Raw genomic sequence first — 17827 nt, forward strand, 5'->3', positions numbered from 1 at the left:
GCCCCCCCCCCCCCCCCCCCCCCGCCGGCTCCCGTGAAGCCAGCCCGGGGCACCTGCTTTATTGATAGGCAGGCCGACCTGGGTTGGATCCCAGCTGTGCGTCTTCCTAGCGGAGTGATCTTGGACAAGCCTGTTAGCCTCTCTGTGCCTCCCTTTCCACACCTGGAAAATGAAGCTCAAAACGATACCTTCCCCGTTAGATTATTTTGAGGATTCGGTGAGTTAATCACATAAAATGCTCAGACTGGCACCTGGCACAGAGTCATTGCTCAGTAAATGCATCTCTTATTATAATTCCTCATCTCCTGCACAGGGGACTCCAGGTGGCTCCAAATTACACGCAGTGCAGACGGCTGAAGAATCTGCAGAGGGGTTTGGGGGCGCAGGGACGCTAAGATCAGGAAACAACCCGCTTGGGGGGAAGGGCAGATGCACGGAGTCCCGCCTCTGGCGTGTGCGGCCACAGGTGAGGGTGACACGGGGTGATTTGTGGTTTAGGTTCTTTGCGTGGAGCCCAGACGTGCCTGGGTCCGGGCTTTCTGAACCAGCTGCTTCTCCCCACCTTGGCCCTTTCTGCGGCCTTGTGTTTCCCGAGCCCCAGTGGTATCCACTGCCGTGTGGGGGTTTCAAAGCATGATGTGGACTTTGCCCTAAGTGGCAAATCCCAGGCCTGAGTTAGGAGTGAGGCGGCTCGCCGCGATGGTGAGATGTCAGTGGGTCCGAGAGATGTCTGGAGATGGGGTGCACGGCCTGCAGTGCTGTGGGGTGGGATGGGGAGCAAGGATGCGTCCTGGGGCTTTGGTGCGCCGGGGGGCTGAAAGTACCCTTTACGGTGATGAGAAGACGGTGGAGGAAGCCCCGGGTGCCTGGGAAAATCAAGAGTTGTCCTCTGGTGCAGGAAGGCGCTGCTTTTGGGGTGCCCGCTGGACTTCCCAGGGGGTGGGTGGAAGACAGGGCAGGGTCGGCATGCCTGGCGCTCGGGTGGCATCTGCCCTGCGGATGCTCTGTTCCTTGTCAGCTCTGGCAGTATTGAAATGAGCAGTCAGGAGAGCGTGTAGAGCAATTCAGCAAGAGGGCCCGTTAGCTCCTCCCTTTCTTTGAGCACCTACTGTGTACCAGGCACCGTTTTAGGGTTCCGGGGACACAGCAGGCTGGTGGCTCAAGGCGCTGGCAGAGGACACAAAGCATCCTCGGGGACATGGCAGGAGCCCTGGCCGCAACCTTTGGCAACTAAGTGGCTGTCCTCTTAGAGCCTCAGTTTCCCTAACGTGGTGGTGGGGGGAAGCGTCTGGCTCGGAAAGGATTCCTTTCTCAATGGTGTAACATAGGGCGGGTGCGAGCACATCTGTGCCCCAGTTTCTTCTTCTGTTCAATGGGAGTAAGGAGAGTGATTGCCTCTGGGTCGACACTCAAGACCGGGTGAGATCGTGCAGCGCCCGGCTCGCTGCGAGTCAGTGAGAGGTATCCTTGGACATTGTCCTGGGGTTTCCCAAGTCACAGGCAGGGAGCCTCCCGCAGCCCTATGTCTGTTACCCCCTGGGAGTGGTCCATCGCCCAGCCCAGCTCTGTTCCTGCTGCCTGCATCCCAGGTGGTTCTCGATAGAGACGTTTTGTGGCCCACTGAGTGCTAGATGCCATGGGGAGACAGGTAACCTTGACGGCCACCACTGCTGGCCACATGGAGCCAATGTTCTAGTGAGAGACACACCTTAAACCATAGTCACATATCTGGAGGAAGCCCAGCACCGGGAATAGTTGGTGCTGATTCTCCCAAGAGCAGTGGCGTGAAGGGATGAGTTTGTTTCAGACTGTGACAGGTGCATCCCCGGTATCATACAAGGTCATGAGAGTGTAACGGGATGAACATTTGTTGAGAGGATGTGCGGGGGTGGGGGACTACTTTAGGGTGTCCTCTGAGGAGCTGACTTGGACGCTGAGACCCAAAAAGCCAGGACAGGGCATTCCAGGGGGAGGAAAGAGCAAATGCAAAGGCCCTGAGGTGGGGGCATATAGTTTGTGAAAGGACTAGCAAGGAGGCCAGCGTGGCTGGAGCCCCAGCATAGGGGCTAGTGGGTGGCTGGGGGAGATGAGGGGAGCATGGCAATGGCGGTGCGGTGGCCAGGGCTGTGTGTGCTCGTGCCTTCCTCCGGGAGGGAAGAAAATGATGATTTGAGCTTTTCCCACAACTTGGCGGGATGTGGGGTAGGGAGCTTACTTTTCAGGTGTGCATGGACAGTGTATTCCATGGCTCACTTGAGAATCCTGCTGTTGTTCTAACTTTAGGAACCTCCCTGTGGGTCATCCCAGGGCTCTGTGGGAAGGGGGGCAGGGCTGGGCTGGGAGCCCAGATTGTGAGTGCCTCCAAAAGCCAGGTGGGCTCCAGACGCCTGCCGGGGCCTCCCAGGCTGCAGATCTGGGGCCTGCTGGCCACCTGGATCCCGGCTGTGCCTCCCCTGCTGGCCCCACACAGCTGGGGGGCTGCTGCTCTGGATGCAGCCTCCCTCACGGATGGCTACCTCCACTGGCAGGGCTCTGCGCACACAGCCCTCCGGCTGCTGGCCGGGGTCCCACAGGAGAGATTTGTCTTCCTCGAGTCGGCCAGTGCATGCGGTCCTGCGGCCAGTGGCTTTGCCAGGCCCTGTGCCCTGAGTCTGAGCCGCAAGCCTTGGCAGGCTGAGTCCGGCAGCCCCTGGCATTTGTTTCTCCTTTAGCTGGGAAATTCCCTCCCCGCCCCTCGGCTGCTGGCGGAGGGGTGGGGGGACAGTTGAGGCGACTGCCTCTTGAAACAGCTTCTCACTTTGGGAGTTCTTTAAATGAGAGGTCGTCGGGCCTTGTGGCCATCTGAGTGTGGTTGAAGCTCACTGACCTGTGGCCACAGGCTCCAGCACAATTTGGCCCCTGCTGACAGCACCTTTATTCAATCGCCAAGTATTTATTGAGCACCTCCTGTGTACCAGGCCTAAGTTCTAAGCCCTCGGGATTCCGCAGGGAACACAGCAGTTCAAACTCCTTGTCCTGATGGAGCTTGCTCACCCCCTCCCTGGTGGCCAGACTGCCTTTTGTGCCACAGGCTTCGTCCCACCCCTGGACCTTTGTCCGTGCTGTTTTCTCTGCCTGTCACCCAGCCGCTCCCCCCAGCCCCCGTCCCCAACTGCGCCACACAACTCCCACGATTTCCCTGATGAACCGAGATCGTTGGGTTTGCAGGAACCAGAAACAGACTTGGGCTAACTTAAGGAGAGTGGGAAAAAAAAGAAGACGGTTCATAGAAGGGTAAAGACACCCACAGAGTCAGGGAGACCCAGGAGCCAGCCTTAGAAAGAACTGGCACCAGGCAATGCCCAGCTTCTTGGAAGTGGGAGCTGAGGGCACCTTCTTCAGGGCACTGCTCTCATGGAGAACCACACCGACTGTTCCCTGTCCTTGGGTTCCTCCTGCTGCGGGTCGTGTTCCTGGGGCAGGGATTATCACCGTAGCTTTGCACGGACCATGTGTCCTCCCTGGTCTGGGTTGGTGGGGGGCGGGCAGGTGGTAGTGAAAAACTCTGAGGGGCTGTCCCACTAAGATGACATTCCACAGGGGAGAGTCGGGCCCAAAGGCGGGCCCAGTAGGCCATGGCCGTTCATACTTCAGTTTTGGGTTGGCTGTCACTTCCTTGGAAAAGGCCTGAGATGAACCAGACTTCAGTTGTACTGGTTAGGAGGGGGTTTGTTTGCAAGAACAGAAAACCCAACTAAACAGTGACCCAAGCAGATAATTGTGCCGCATACCAGTCACATGCCACATGGCAAGAACGTTCATCCGTCACTCTAGCCTCAGCATTGTCTGCCACCGTGGTCACTGGATAGCCCCTTAGCCCTACATATGTGGCTTCCTCATATGACTTTGTGCTTGGTAGGGGGGTGTGGTCCTGATTTTGCTCTTCCTTTTTATGAGGGAGGAAGGTATTTTCCAGAATTCCCTGGTAGCCTTCCCCAGGTGTCTCACTGGCTACAGCTAGGTCAGTTAGGATTCGGACTTCGTTGCCCATATCAAAGACCCAGCTACAGAGGCTGATACAAGTTACGGGTTGATTTTCCTTTGCTATGAGAGGAGCCTAGAGGCGGGTGGTCTAGAGCTGCTAGGGCAGCCTCATGAGACCTCTGGGGAACACTCTCTCTCTCTTCTGCTTTGCCATCCTTAGCATGTTTTGATCCTGGGTCCTATTGTGGTCTAGGATGACTGCAGGAGCTCCAGCCATCACATCTTTGTTCCAAGGTGGAGGGAGAAGAGAGAAGGGCCAGGGACAAAGGATTTTTCCAGAGCTCCCTACCAGTGATTTCTGCTTATATCTCTTGGCCCCCTGTAGCTGTGATCTTCTAGATGGATGCCTTGCCGTCTTCAACAGTGATGTTTCATTACTGGTGTGGTATGGGGGAGGGGGAGAGGGTTATTGCTAGGCAACCAACAATATCTGGCACAGAAAATCTCCCTTTCTCCTTTGTTTATGGCACAATACACAGTGGATTTATCCCAACTAGTATTACTTTTCTTGTGTGGGGTGTATTCACAATAGTCATTGACATGTTCGGTCAGTACGACAGTGCATAAAATAGACACAGATCCCTGCCCCCACGGAGCCTCCATTCCAGGTGGACTTTTCACAGCCTTGCTCAGCCCCTCTGATGTCAGGTCACCTAACACCCTCCCCTTCCTGTTCCGTTCCAGGGTGACTGCCAGACGCGGGAGGAGGCGGTGGCACTTGGCGTGGGCCTGTGTAACAACGGCTTCATGCACCACGGTAATCTACCCCTTCCCTTCAGCCCAGCCTCTGGGGGGAGGGGTCTGTCCTGGAACGGAAAAGCTAATAGGGACCCTGGTCCCTGGGACATTTTATGGGTGGGGGGTGAGGGGAACTGAGGCCCAGAGAAAGCAAATGGTGGGGCTGGAGGCTGCTTGGCCTGCCCATGGGGGAGCCCAGGCTAGATGCTGGATCTGTGGGCCTGTACACCTTGGGGAGTTTGGGGCGGCTCAGGAATCTTACCCCGTTCCCCCCCACACACACACTTCTGCACCGATGGCTACATCACTTCAGGGGTTCAGTAGGACCAAGATGGCTAGAAATGCCTGGCTGGAAAAATGGACTAGATTTGAGGTCAAATCTGTGGGCTTCCTGGGCCCTTCTCCTGGATGAGACGTGACCTCTGGGTGGGCAGGGAGGCCGGATCATGCAGGCCCGGCCCGCGGGCTTCCAGGGGGAGGAGAGGAGAGGGGTCTGAGGGGACAGAGGGCAGGCAGGTTGTAAGTAAGAGAGGAAGGAAGCCGGGCAGGGACGTTCGCACCGCTTTGCCCGGCCTGACCCCTTAGATAGGTTACTCTCCTTCCCACCGGAGTAACACTGAAGAGGGTCAGAGAGGTGGGCCATCCTGGGATGATCCTGAAGTGGGAAGGTGGGCAGAAGGAAGGAGAAACTGGTTCTGCTGTCACCATTTCACATTCAAACAGAAGTTAATACGCTGTGTGCCTGGCCTCCTGAGCGCTCCCCATGTATTAATTAGTTTAATCCTGAAATGATCCTTTGATGTTGGTATTAATAGCATCCCTGTTTATAAATGAGGAAATGGAAGCCCAGATAGTTAAGAGACTTGCTCAAGGTCACACAGCAAGTAGGAGCTGGGATTTGAACCCAGGCAGGCGGGCTTCACACTGAGCTCTGTGACCTTCCCAGAGGCTGGCCCTGGGGGATCCCTGAGTCTCCTACCCTTTCAGCAGGATAGGCAGACTTAACTCCCGCTAAGGAGCCTTTCTTCTCCTTCTAGAACATTCCCCGGGGCCGTGGCTCTTGCTGTTTCCCCGGCCTGGGGTGCCCTACCTACCTCACGCCCCCGACTTATTCAATTTTTCTGTTTGTTTCACGTTTCCCGAGGCCTCCCCAAACACCGCGGCCTAACGGCTCCTCTCCTCCTCTCCTTCTTCGCTCTGTGCTTAGCTCAGATTCACACTTCTTCGTAGAGCTGTTCTCTCCCTGTCAGACTAATCCCACACTTCCCTAGTGTCTTTGTTCATGCTGCTCTTCTCCAGCCCTTGCGTGCCTGGTGCAGGCACCATGCTAGGCTCCGGGGACAGAGCGGCGAACAAGGCAGACGAGAGTCCCGTCCTCGGGAGCTCACAGCCTAGTGCGTGTGCGTGCATGTGTGTGCGTGAATCAAGCAATGAAGTAAGTCCATGTTCCGGAGGAGTATGGGCATGTGAGGAGGACTTTGGCTTTTACTCCAGTGCAGTGGGAGTCCTGACAGGGTTCTGAGCAGAGGAGGGCGGTGGAGGATGTCTGCAATGGGGGGTGGGGGGGTGGAAGTAGAGAGGCCAGTACAGAAGCGACTCTGACTCCAGGGGACGGTTGATGTGGCTTGGGCCCTGGTGGTGGCAGTGAAGGGGTGAGACTCTGGTAGGTCTTTTGGCCATTCCTTCTCCCAGCTTCTGCTTTGTGCTCTAACTCAGAGGTCAGCAAACCCTTTCTGCAAAGGGCCAGATAGTAAATATTTCAGGCTCTGTAGGCCACAGGGTCTATCACAGCTCAACGCTGCCATCTTAGCATTGAAGCAGCTACAGGCAGTTCTTAAATAAGTGAGCGTGGCTATGTGCCAATAAAACTTTATTTAGAAACACAGGCAGTGGGCCATAGTTTTCCACCCCTAGTCTAGCTGCTGGGTTTGCCGTCCCTTTGACAGGATGACAGGTGTGCCAGTGAGATGACAGGTCGCCAGGCACATCCCCTGCCTTGTATCCAGCAGGCCTGTCCCCGCCCTGACTCGGCTGACTCCCAGTAAGCCTGTGCCCCTCTCTGGGCCCCCATTTCTTTATCTTTCCATTGGATCCCTTCCTCCTCTGAGGTCAGCATATCCATGGCTCTGTGGGGTTAGGGGTTAGGACGCACTCCCAGCTGCCCATTTCACCAGCTGAGATGGGTAGGTCAGGCCCAGCCAGGCTCATTTCCGTCCATCAGCTCCTCTCCGCAAAGTCCCTCATTCCCAGAAGCTGCTGTGTTCTCTGCGGGGCCCTCTGACAGCTCCATCCTTCCCACCAATCAGCTGGGCAGAACCTCTCATTTGTGGGTGAGAGTAATGAGGGGTCCACCCCAGCTGCTATTCTGGGAAGGCTGCTGGCTGAGGACATTCTGTGAGGGGGGGGGTGACTCCCAGGCAGTGCCAATACCCTCGGGGCCCCTCAGGGAGAGAAATTGCAGGGCGTGGCCCCTGCTCCCCTGTTCCCTGCCATGAACTCAGAAATAAGCTAAAATAGGAAAGGGCCAAATCCCAGGGTTGTGGCTGCTGCAAAATGCAGGTTAGGGTGCAGGGTGGAGGTGGGGCCCGGGCGGCGCCTCCCGCGGCGCCTGACCTGAGCTCCCGGGCCCTGAGGTGTCCTTTAGGCACATATGGGGAAACTGAGGCTCAGCGTCTCATCCCCCACCCCTCTGGAAGTTGGTGCTGTTAGGATCCCCACAGATGGGCAGGGTGAAGAGGACATGAAGTTGGGCAGGGGCTGGCAGGGGTTTGAACCTGGCCAGTGGCCTTGAGTGAAGCCTACATCAGTGAGTGGGGGGACCTCACCTGACTGAGGTCCTGGACTCTGGGGTTCCAGCTGTTTCCCTGAATGTTCCAGCCAAGACACAGCATCATGCTTCCTCCTTCCACTCCCAGAGGCTGTCAGCCTCATGTTTACAGTGGAGGTGAAGCCAGCTGGCCCCCAGGGCCTGGCTCCCCAGCTCTGGGCAAAGCAGCAATTTGTGTGTCTGTTTTCTCCAAAGAGGTGTTGGGGTGGCCAGAGGGAGACACAAACAGCTCGATGTCCTGGGAAAGAAGGAGAAAGAAAGGATCGCCTCCTGCTGCTTTTCATGTAGTCACCAAATCGGTAGACAGCCTCCGTCTTCAGGCATGGTGGGGACGTCTCGAACCTCAGGCAGCTGGGTTTCCTTCTTTCAGGGGCCCACTGACTTCAGACATCTGCCTTCCCCACACCAAGCCTGGATGGATTTCCCCCTTGCTGTAATTCACCCCTGCCCCCATCTAGCAGGCCAGGCTGGGCAGTATGGTGAAGAGAAGGAGCCTGCCTGCTCTGTGACCTTGTGCAGTTTATTTAGCTTCTCTGGGCCTTAGTCTCCCCACCTGTAAAAGGGGTGCAGCAAATCCCGCCTTGTCTGAGGAGTAAATGAACCCTAAGCCTGCACCCACGGTGTGCCCAGCACTGGTCGGTACTTAGTTAGATTGTAATCCACAGGGGCCAGATCACATGCTGGTTGTTACTGGTTACTTGTATTTATTTTCCTGCCTTCTAGAACAGAGATCAGAAAACGTTTCCTGTCAAGGCCCAAATAGTAAATATTTTAGGCTTGGTGGGCCATGTAGCCTTTGGCAGTTATTCAGCTCAGTCACTGTGGCCTCAAAGCAGCTACAGACAGTAAGTAAATAAATGGATGTGGTTGTGTTTCAATAAAACTTTATTTATAAAAAGAGGTAGTGGGCCGGATCTGGCTGATAGGGCCTGAGTTTGCTCATCCTCACTCTAAAGTGTCTCATCGCGGTCTGTTTCTGATTGTTAGGTCGAACTCCTTTTTACGTACTTGCTGCCCGCTTGGGTTTCCTCCTCTGGAAATTGCCTGTTCATATCCTTTGCCCATTTATCTGTTTCCCAGCTGCCTCTGGTTGGTTTGTTGGAGTTTCTTTTATATTCTGGATCTTTATTCCTTGCTGGCTTTAGACATTACCGTTATTTTTGAATCTGCCATTTGCCTGTAGTCTTGTTATTGAACTGAAGCCCTTAATTTCATTATCTTGCTCTTTTTTTTGGGGGGGGGGTTCTTGTATGAAATCTTTTTCTGCCCTAGGACAAAGATATTTTGCATTTTGTTTGGTGAGCTTTAGTTTTCCTGTTCGTATTTAGGTCTTTAATCCATCAGGAGTTTATTGTGATACATGGTTTGAGGTTGGGATCCAATTTTATTTTTTTCCCCTTAAGTGAGTCAGTTTTTCCCTACGTCATCTGCAGAACACTCCACGTGGTCATCATTATTATATGCTAAGTTCCCATAAACACATGGTCCTCTTATGGGATTTCTGTTTTCTTCCACTGGTCCTTTATCTGTTTCTGCCATAATTCCACACTGTTTTTGTTACTGTGGCTTTGTAATATGTCTTTATAGCAGACTTTTTTTGTAATATGTCTTTATAGCAGACTTTTCACGAGCAGTCACAAAGCCAGACGTCTATGCGAACTATTCTAATCCGTTAGTGTTGGCACATGACTCCCTCTAATAAAACACCATGCTCGCCAAAGCAAACTTGTCCAGGGGTTGGTTCCGGCCCCGTGGTTGCCAGTTGGCAGATGCTGCTGAAGCCTTCCCATGTGAGCCTGACCATGTGCTGCGCGTCTGTGGGTTTGCAGTGCTGGAGAAGAGTGAGTTCAAGGACGAGTCCCAGTACTTCCGCTTCCACGCAGACGAGGAGATGGAGGGGACCAGCTGCAAGAACAAACAGCTTCGCAACGACTTCAAGCTGGTGGAGAACATCCTGGCCAAACGTCTGCTGGTAGGAGCAGAGCTGAAGGGCTGCATCTTGCGTCCCAGGCGCAGCCGCAGCCTGGGAGCTGGGCGACCTTCTGATTATGGCTCGAGAAGTTGGGCTCAACTTGGGGCACCCGAGTATGGGGCTCCCAGGTGGTGGCTGGCGACCCTTCCTGGGCCAAGACTGCTACCTTCTTTATGAGGAGATTGGGCTTGCTGGCTCCCTTTCTTTTCCTTTCCTTTTCCCCGCGTCCACCCCACATCCCAGCTTAGCATCGTGTAGAGAGGTGGGCTCCCCGCAATGGCTCATCCTGGATACCAAAGCCTTTGGTCTTCCGTTGGTGCCCTGTCCACGTGCAGTTGCTCTAATTATCCTGGCAGTGGAGGGAGAACATTTACCAGGCTGTTCAGGTATTTCTCCAGCCTAGCCCACCAAGTCCTGTTTCTCTGCCTCCTGATGCCAGCAGCCTCCCTCTTCATGCCTGGTCTGCAGGAGGCAGCCGAGAGGAGGCTCAGCAGGTTAGATCTCCTGTTCTAGCCAGAGTTGGGGCTGATGTCTGACTCATATGAAGACGGCACCACTAACTTCCCTCCTGTGGTGCTTACGGGGCTCCCATAAATATGGGGATTCCCATTATTCCCACTATAAAACCCACCGGTGCTCGCCATCACGCTGGGGATGAAATCCAGCCTCTCATCCTGGTTTACAAGACTCTCCCTACCTCTCCAGCTTCATCTCCTATGTTCTCCCCTCCCTCACCCCACCCCAGCCACTCTGATCTCCTTTCTTATCCTCAAGTACTATGGGCCTGACTCAGGGCCTTTGCACATGCTGTGCCCTCTGCCTGGAACACTTTTTCCGCTCTTCATAAAGTTCTGTTCCTCATTTCAGTCAGGTCTTCTCAGCCCAGAGAACTCCTCCAGGACCCCTGCCATGCCGTGGTCTATCCCTTTAAGTGCTTTATTTAATCGGACTGTGTACACTCGCTGCATCGCATTCTGCATTTGCTCATTTGTTTGTAGTCCGTCTTCCCCACCGGACAGTCGGCCGCAGCAGGGCAGGAACTGTCTGTCTTGTCCAGCCCTGTTTCCGGGGCCCAGTAAAGCACTCGGCTCACATAGTAGGCAGCAGCTCAGCAAATATTTGTTGAACAAATAAAGGCATTTCTCTGTACCCCCCCACTGAACCCCCAAACCTCCCAACCTGCCTGCCAGCCTGCAGTGGGGAAGGACTTCTCCTCCCTAAGCTCCCTTCATGTCCTTAGGTTCTTGGCGGCTGGACACCTCTGGATCTGTTTTACTCATTAAGCCGGTGAAGGCTTACTGAGCACCTGCAGTGTGCCAGCAGATGGGGAGACAGTGTGTATAGCCGAGGAGACTCGGCACTCAGGTTGGGAGGAGAAAGGGGAGAAAGGCAGTGAAAAGTACAAGACGTGGTCAGCACCAGGCTGAGGCGCGAGCCAGGGGGTGTGTCTTCACTTGGCAGGTGTGTATTGAGCACCTACTGTGTACTAGCTGCTCTTTGTGTTTAATTTCATCCTGCCGCGCGCCCCCGCGCCAGGTAGGTCTGGGGCACGAGGAGCCGGCGGAATCGCGGTCTCGTGGGGTCAAGGTGGGGCTGGCTGCGGGCCCCGCTCACCACCTCGCCGGGTCTCTCTTGCCTTGGGCCCTCAGATCCTGCCCCAGGAGGATGACTACGGCTTTGACATCGAGGAGAAGAACAAGGCCGTGGTGGTGAAGTCGGTCCAGAGGGGCTCGCTGGCTGAGGTGAGGCTTCTCGGAGAGGCCCCTGTGCTGTCCATCGTTCCTCCTTGCTCATTGCCCTGTGGGCACACTCAGGCCAGGGCAGGCTCGCCTGCCGTCCCCGGGGGGAGCTGTGAGAGAGCCCCCTGCTCGGGGCTGTCCTCCCAGCGTGTGCGCCACCGGCTCCCCTCGCGGCCCCATGGGGAGGTGCAGGAGAAAAGCGGGTTTCTGAATCAGGTAGTTTCCTGCGTCGGCTGTGATGCGGGGCAGATTACAGCTACTTGAATAATAGAACAAGGTGGTGGCTCTGCCACAGACGTGACATGTAGACGAGGGAGGAAGGAAAGCCTGGGCAGGCCAAGGGTTCAGCCCTGGGTGGGGGGCACCTGCCGCATTGTCGGGTGCTCTGCTTGCGTCCTTGTAGCAGTTAGGGACGCTTTGGGCAGCGCGTGGCCATGTGCTCGCCTCCCAGTGGCCGGAGCCATTGCATGGGTAGTTAGAAGAAGGTGGCTGTGAGTCTCCGTTCAGGGTCAGCACCTCTGGCCTTCCTGGCCAAGCCGTCATGGTCACAGGGCGGCGGCCCCCGTTCGATGCCTTGTGTCCTCACACGGCAGGTGGGAAGCAGGGGCGGGCCACGGCCCTTTCTCCTCAAGGAAAAGTCTTTCCCGCTAGTGCCTGCGGTAGGCTTCCCTGCAGAGCTCATTGGCTGGAGCCAGGCCTGCCCAGCCACTGAACTGCTGACCGCAGCGGGGCGCGGGGCTGCCCTGGGGGGCTCACCCCGGGCGTGCTTGGTCCAGGAAGGGAGGCTGGTAACCTGTGTGCTTGTCTCCCCCCTACCCCCGCCAAGATGGCTGGCCTGCAGGTGGGGAGGAAGATCTACTCCATCAACGAGGATCTGGTGTTCCTGAGGCCCTTCGCTGAGGTGGAGTCCGTCCTCAACCAGTCTTTCTGTTCCCGCCGCCCGCTGCGCCTCCTGGTAGCCACCAAGGCCAAAGAGTGAGTGTCCCCCTGATGGGGCGTCCGGCCCATCTTCCTCTCAGGCTGAGGAGTTGCCTGAGTGCCAGGGGGGGCGGTGGGGGCCCCGGGTTGTCCTGGTTCCCCGTGGATGGGGCTCGTTCTACAGGCACGTGACACGAGGCTGCTGCTTTCATTCATTGAACAGATGTTTACTGAATGCCCACTACGTGCTGAGTGATGTTTCAGGCCGTGGGGATCCAGCTATGCCTGGTGGACACATTTCTTCCCTTCATAGATCTCAGTCTAGCTGGAGGGTAGGGCAGGAGACAGACAGTAAAACAAAACAGAGAAGTAAGAGACATAGTGAACCAGGTGGTAGTAAGGCTGGGCCAGTCTCTATAGCTGGGAAAGGAGATGGGCTGTGTTGGAGGGATGGCAGTCAGAGAGATGCCACTGTGAACTGATGTGAAGACCGAGGAGGGAAGGGAGGGAGTCAAGAGGAGGAAGAGCGTTCCAGGCAGAGGAGACAGCCAGTGCAAAGGTCCTGGGGTGGAACCGTGTCTTGTAGCTTTGAGGAATAAGCAAGGGAGCTGGTGGGGTGGAGCAGAGTGAGTGAGAGGGAGGGGTGGGTGATGAGGTCAACCAGACAAGGGAAGTCAGGCCTTGTAGGACTTTGTGCCCATGGTAAGGACTGTAGAGCCACTTGAAGGTTCTGAGCAGAGGCAAGGCATGATGTGACATAAATTCTGGAAGAATCCGTCTGGCTGCAGGTGGAGACTAGATTATCAGGGGCAAAGGTGGCAGCAGGGGAAGGGTGAGGAGGCTGGTGGCCCGGCCCAGCCCAGTGTGGTAGCCGCGGAGGTGGTGAGAAGTGGTCGGATGCCACATATAGGTGCAGGGAGAAGCGTTTTCTATTTTAAAAATTATGCATTTGGTTTTCATTTCTCTCTTCTATTTAAGGCAAATGCTCCCGGTTTCCTATTGACGGGAGTGATGGAAGGTTTTAACGATGATTCTTTCAGTGAGAAGGCAAGCCAATTTAGGGAAGATGATTGATAGTTTGGTATGTGGAAGTGGCAGAAATCACCCAGGGGAATGTGTGTGCTTAAAGTTCTGGAAATGCCCGTGGTTTGAGAACAGGCTCCCTAGATGGTTTTATGTGGCAGGTGGGGGTGGGAAGAGGACTCTCAGGCCCACTGTGGGGGACATGCCCTTGACAGGGAAGCACATTCCTGCATCGAAGCTGCTGGATGAACGTCGCCCGCAGCACAGCCCTGGGCGGGCGCTGCCCGCTCTGCTCTGGCCATCCACCTATGGAATGGCCAAGACCTGGCCTTTGCAACTGTGTTCTCTAGGGGACACTCGTGGGCATTTTTCTAGAGTCAGCCCCAAGCCGTTCTGGGTCATTTCTCACCCTCCCACCTGTGGTTGTTGGACAAAGTATTTGCAGCCTGTGGGGCTGGTTTGACCACCAAGAGGCCCCCTCTCCCCAAGAGAGTGACGGAGAAGGCACGGGAGGGTGATCTGGGATTTCCGTGCATGGATTCACTCTCCCAGGGCAGGACGGGTGGTTCTGAGTCATTAAAGGTGCTGGAGGTATGGGCCCTGGTTGAATGAGGTTTGTCTGTGTCTTTGGGAGCCGGAAGTCTGCCACTGCTACTCCTTTGGGCTGGATTTCCCCACAGTCTGGGAGGCAGGGGCTCCCAGGGCGGCCCCCGGGGCTATGGGGCATAATACTGCTTCTCTTACGGCTGCCCCTACCTGGTGCAGGGTCATCAAAGTTCCTGACCATCCAGAGGCTCTGTGCTTCCAGATCCGTGGAGCTGCCCCGCCGTACGTCTACGCTGTGGGCAGAGGTGAGCCTGGCAGACAGAGCGGGCGGGGGCGGGGGATTTGGGAGATGGGTCTGTGTGTGTGACCAGCAGGCCTGTGCCTCATTTGCGCTCACTTTCCTCGCCCGGAGCAAAGGCTTGCGAGCGCCGATGTCTCTGGGGGTCAGGTAGTCACAAACGGACGGCTGAGGGGAACTCATAGGGAGTGGTGGGGACTATGGCAAGGTGAGAAAAGACATGCTCATCTTCAAAGGGGTTCATTTTTCCTCCGCTCAAGCTCATTTTTTGCCAGGTAGGGATGTGGGCCCATCCTTGCCAGACCTGAGTTTTTAAAGGAAGCCAGAAATGGGAATTTTGGCCACCCTTGTGTGGTCAGATCCAGCCCGAGGGCCGACGGTCAGAGACCCCTGCTTTCACGGTGCCTCCTCCGTGTGTGCTGCTCCCGGGGTAACTCTGTCCTGGAGACGAGGCCAGAGAGGTCTGAGGGTCTGGCCTCCGAACCCCCTTTGTATCTGAGGGCCCCACTTCTAAAGTTGAAACATGAATTGTCCAGTTTTGTGGTCCGAGTTGTCATATGAGTTGACGAAGGAAACGCCTGTCATGGCAGAAAGTTACCATGAATTTGTTAACTATTTTAAAGCGGATTTTTAGTTTCTCCTTAAAGCAGTGGTTCTCCATTCGCGGGGTGGAGGGTACTTTCACCCTGCAGAGGGCATCTGGCACTCTCTGGAGACATCTTTGGTTGTCAGAACTAGGGGTGGGGCTGCTATGGGCGCCTCCTGTGGGTAGAGACCGGGATATCCCTGCACACCCTGAGCCATGCACCAGGGGGCCCACAGCAGAGACTTCCCCGGCCCCAAACGTCAGGAGTGCTGAGGTGAGAAGGCCGGCCTTGTAGTATCTACAGAGAATAGGTGTTTATAGGTGAGCCAGGCTGAAATAGGAAAGCAGCTAATATTTCTTGAGCCTTTACTAAGAGCAGGGCATGGGGCTAAACGCTTTCCACGTTTAACTCCCTGAATCTCTCGAGAATCCTATGAGTAGATATTGTTAGTGTCCCCCTTTGACAGATGGGGAAACCAAGGCACAGAGAGGTTGGGGAGCATTGCAGAGGTCACACAGTTGGTCATTGCAGAGCCCGGTTTTGAACTCCAGCCCCTGGGTTCAGGCGGGTACTTGTTACCATCACACCAGACAGGCCCGATCTTCTCCAGGCACGGATGGAACTTGGCATTCATGTGTATTTCCAGACTCTTCATATTAACCACACAAAACCCTGGGGGCCAAGACCTGTAGTTTGGGAGTCATGGTATAGCCGAAAAAGCATGCACTCAAAGTCTGGTAGACCTGGGTTCGAATCCTGGCTTCTCCTTGCCGAGTGACCTTGAGAGAGTCACTGCCTCTCTGAGCCTTTGTTTCCCTGTCTGCAAAATGGGGCCGAGCTTGTCACATTGCAGGTTGCTGAGGGATCTTAAAGGAGGTGAAGCTCTAGAGCGAAACGTACCTGGGTTCGCACCCAGCCTTCCTTGCTGTGTGACCGTGGGCTCGCTGCTCAGTTTCTTCTGTGAAACGGGAATGCCAGTCCCTGTCCTGCCTGCTGGAGTGGGTTGGAGAGTGGCTCTAGGGTGGGAGAGATGGGGGTGGAATGTCTGGGTGTATGTTCGGGGGGTTGGNGGGGGGTGTGGGGGGGGGGGGGGGGGGGGACAGTGTTCATCTGGTTACTTGCCCTTGCCTGCTGCTGCCCCAGCCTCTCTGCCTAACGTTCACCCTCAGACACTCCTGTCCCCTTAGGCTCCGAGGCTGCGGCCGCTGGGCTCTGTGCCGGCCAGTGCATCCTGAAGGTCAATGGCAACAACGTGGTGAGCGATGGTGCACCGGAAGTCCTAGAGCACTTCCAGGCATTCCGGAACCACCAAGAAGAGGCCCTGGTGAGCCAGCCGGCAGCCAAGGGGATGGGGATCGGGGAAGCCCTGCTCAGTGGGGCGGGGGGGCTGAGGGCCACCTCCCTTCCTTGTGGAGAGACCTGAAGGCACTGCAGCATTTGGGGTGGGGTGGGACTGCCTACCTTGCGGGGCTGAGCTGGGGTTGGGCTCTTGCCCGCTCTGTCTTCCTGAACCAGAGCTGGGCCATGATACTTCATGGTCTCGATTGTCACAATTGTGACATGGGTGTGATAAGACCCTTTTTTCTTACCGCATAGCACATTGGGCAAAGAGTTGATGGTAGAAGTTGATGTTCTAGTTGGGTTGGGGGCCGGGGTTCTGGGGTGGGTGGCACTCATTCACCGGTTCATCCAATAAGTGTTTATTGAGCACCTGCTATGTGCCTGGCATGTTTGTGGGCCCTGGGGCTGCGGGAGAGACAACGGGTCTGCTCCCATGGGTCTGAACTCCGTTTTCAAAGGTTCCCCCCTCATCTGGCTTCTGTATGGAGCATAGACTCTAGAGGGTGAGGGCCGAGCATGACTGGAGGTCCCTCAGCAAGGTTCCAGAGCGATGTCTTAGAGGACTCTCCCAAGATGGTGTCACCAGCAGGCGAGAAGCCTGGGCTTTGGAGTCAGGGAACGGCCTCTCCCTTAGCCCCGTCCCTTCCTCCCTGGGCTCCTGGTGTCGCGGCTCCCTCTTACTCTGCCCTTCTGGTAGGGTCTCTACCAGTGGGTCTACCACACCCACGAGGATGCCCAGGAGGCCCGAGCCAGCCAGGAGGCCCCCGGCGAGGACCCCCAGTCCGACTCAGGTAAGGGGCCAGGTGGGCCGTGTAGCCGAGACTCCAGCGGGGACTGGTCCTCTTCTGTGTCCGAGGTCCTCCCTGCTCCCGGCCAGGCTGTGTTGGTGCCACCAGCTCTGTGTTACTTTCTGCCTGCACCTGTGACACAGTGCCTACACACACGCCTTTATTTCCTCACAGCACAGGAGGTCAGGCATCCACAGTGAGCCTCGTTGGGCCATTGGCTAGATGTTAGTGGAGCTCTGGGTCTTTCTGGGGCTCTAGCGGAGAATACATATACTTGCCTGTTGCAGCTTCTAGAAGCTTCCTGCATTCCTTGGCACACGTGATCCCTTCCTCCATCTTCAGAGCCATCAGTGTTGGCCTGAGTCCCCCTCACACGGCTTTCTCTCTAATTCTGACTCTCCTGCCTTCATCTTCCCCATTTAAGGACCATGTGGTCACATTGGGCTCATCTGGATAACTCTGGATAATCTCCTTTAATTCTAAAGTCAGTTGGTTAACACACTTAATTCCATCTGCAACCGTAATCCCCTCCCCCTTGCTGTGGAAAGCATACTTATGGGGTCCGGGCGTTAGGGCATGGGCATCTTTCGGGGGCCAATATTCAGTCCGTCCACCGCGAGCTCCCATCTTTACCTCTAGCCCAGCCTCAGCCCTGAACTCCTGACCTGTCTTTCTACTGGCCATCCCTGGGATGTCCATCAGACACGGCATGCTCAGCATGGCCCAAATTGAAATCTTAACCTCCCGCTGAAACCTGGTCCTCCCCTAAGTGTCCCTGTTCCATCCTTCTAGATTCTCGAGTCCCAAACCTTGGAGTACGTCTTGACTTTTCTCTTTCTCCTCTCTCCCTGCACCTTGATCCCAGCCGCACACCTGTTGCCCTACCTTCCTCCTGCATCCAGAATCAGACCACTTCCCACCCCCACCATTACTGCCTGGCGTAAGCCACCATTGTTTTTACCAGGACCCCTGCACTAGCCTGCTCCCTGTTCTTCCTGCCCTGCCTTACTTATTCCTCCTGCAGGCT

General features: G+C 55.8%; 1 protein-coding gene across 2 annotated transcripts in view; it reads left to right on the forward strand.

The window, feature by feature from the left end:
* The window catches only part of PREX1 (phosphatidylinositol-3,4,5-trisphosphate dependent Rac exchange factor 1), a 186872-nt gene that overhangs the window by 140530 nt on the left and 28515 nt on the right, over window positions 1-17827 (forward strand). Inside the window, exons 16-21 of one of the 2 annotated variants that reach the window (XM_034639807.1) lie at window positions 9418-9560; window positions 11210-11302; window positions 12126-12274; window positions 14006-14091; window positions 15841-15995; window positions 16710-16803. In XM_034639807.1, coding sequence (XP_034495698.1) covers window positions 9418-9560; window positions 11210-11302; window positions 12126-12274; window positions 14006-14091; window positions 15841-15995; window positions 16710-16803 — 720 coding nt within the window. The remainder of the gene's footprint in view (window positions 1-9417; window positions 9561-11209; window positions 11303-12125; window positions 12275-14005; window positions 14092-15840; window positions 15996-16709; window positions 16804-17827) is intronic. The other variant, XM_034639809.1, reaches the window with a different exon arrangement.

This window comes from Ailuropoda melanoleuca, chromosome 13, assembly GCF_002007445.2.
Source record: "Ailuropoda melanoleuca isolate Jingjing chromosome 13, ASM200744v2, whole genome shotgun sequence".
Taxonomy (NCBI): domain Eukaryota; kingdom Metazoa; phylum Chordata; class Mammalia; order Carnivora; family Ursidae; genus Ailuropoda; species Ailuropoda melanoleuca.